The sequence below is a fragment of the Vicia villosa genome, linkage group LG5, assembly GCF_029867415.1.
Source record: "Vicia villosa cultivar HV-30 ecotype Madison, WI linkage group LG5, Vvil1.0, whole genome shotgun sequence".
Lineage (NCBI taxonomy): Eukaryota > Viridiplantae > Streptophyta > Magnoliopsida > Fabales > Fabaceae > Vicia > Vicia villosa.
The window spans coordinates 24,735,365-24,736,688 of NC_081184.1; the positions used below are offsets into that span (position 1 = coordinate 24,735,365).

At 40.2% G+C, this 1,324-nt stretch overlaps 1 protein-coding gene across 1 annotated transcript; it reads right to left on the reverse strand.

Annotated features, from left to right (window-relative positions):
- Positions 1 to 208: 208 nt before the first annotated feature.
- On the reverse strand, positions 209 to 826 carry LOC131604384 (uncharacterized). The gene has a single exon (XM_058876829.1). The coding sequence runs from the start codon at positions 824 to 826 to the stop codon at positions 209 to 211; it is 618 nt and encodes a 205-aa protein (XP_058732812.1).
- Between the last annotated feature and the right edge of the window lie 498 nt (positions 827 to 1,324).

The following is a 1,324-nucleotide window of genomic DNA, read 5'->3' on the forward strand; positions in this document are numbered from 1 at the left end:
AACATAGGTGAACAAATGAATCATTTGAGTCCTATGATTGTATTAGAGTTCATTCTCTTATTGATTGATCCTTTGCCTGAGCTCCTTTGTTCTTAAACACCTTCGATTGAGTACCAGATAAACAAGTGACTGCTCTGAGTACCTGTCTTGAGTTGATGAAATGTCTGGAGGTGTGACATCTCAGGGGGGTCAAAATTAGGGTATGACATTACCAGTTGAAAATTTTCTCTTGAATTAGGTCCACTCCATAATCATCTGCCTTATCTGCAGCTGCCATGTTGTCCCATGAGTAAAGAAGGAAGTCTTTAACCTTCTGTTGTTGAGCTTCATCCAGCTGAGTTTCTAGCACAAATTCAACCAATTGTGTAGCATCAACGTATTCACTTTCAGAGTTTCCATCCTCTCTAGAGGTATCCTGATTATTGTTTGTTTGCACCTGCAGAGGATCAGAAGTTTCACCCATCAAAGTGTTGTTGTGATCCTTGTCATTTTGAGAGCCTGAGTTGTTGCCTACAATTTCTTCATTTGGAACTTCCAAAGGAGGAGCCGTAGTTGCCCAATTTGGAGGATTAACCTTGCCTTCCTTCAACTTTTTCCCATCTGTATCTTTTCCTTTTACAACATGTTCTTTTCTTTTACAGTTTTGGATGCCATGTCCTATACAAGAACAAAAAATGCAGTATTCTAGAACTTTTTCATATTCTATATCCACAAAGAAAGTAAAGCCCACTCTCTCCACAAGGATCTTATAGCTGAAATCCTTGGTCAAGTCTAGGTCTAACAGCCCCCGAACAAAGTGAACAAATGTTCTATCAAAAGCTGACATATTCGAGGCAGAGTCAATGTATATTGGAGTTCCAACACTACTTGCTATAGCAAATAGAATTTTGGGCCTCCAGTACTCTTGGGACAAGCCATGAATTCAAATCCATACCTGAGCAAAAATCTGTTTAAGAGTTGAAGGAACAAAGTCTTTTGTCTAAGGAAAAAGCTTTAAGACTCCCTGAGGAATTGACCACGCACCAACTTACCTTACCCTCTGAACATCTTAAAGGGAGGAGAAGGCAAATTCATAGAATCCTTTTCCTAAGGATGTAACACCCCATTTTCCAATGGCTGGCTAAATTTTCATAAGCTTGCTTTTCACATTGACTACTGTAAGTGGCGTAGCACATTTAGACCAAATTACTCTGTCGTGGAGATGGTGTTTGCAGGCCTCCACTCCAATTTTGTATTCCTCCTCTGGGATTGTGATGGCGAGCCTATCACCTTTCAGACAAGGTTTAGGGAGTTGGCTTAAAGGGATATCACACACATTGTTTGC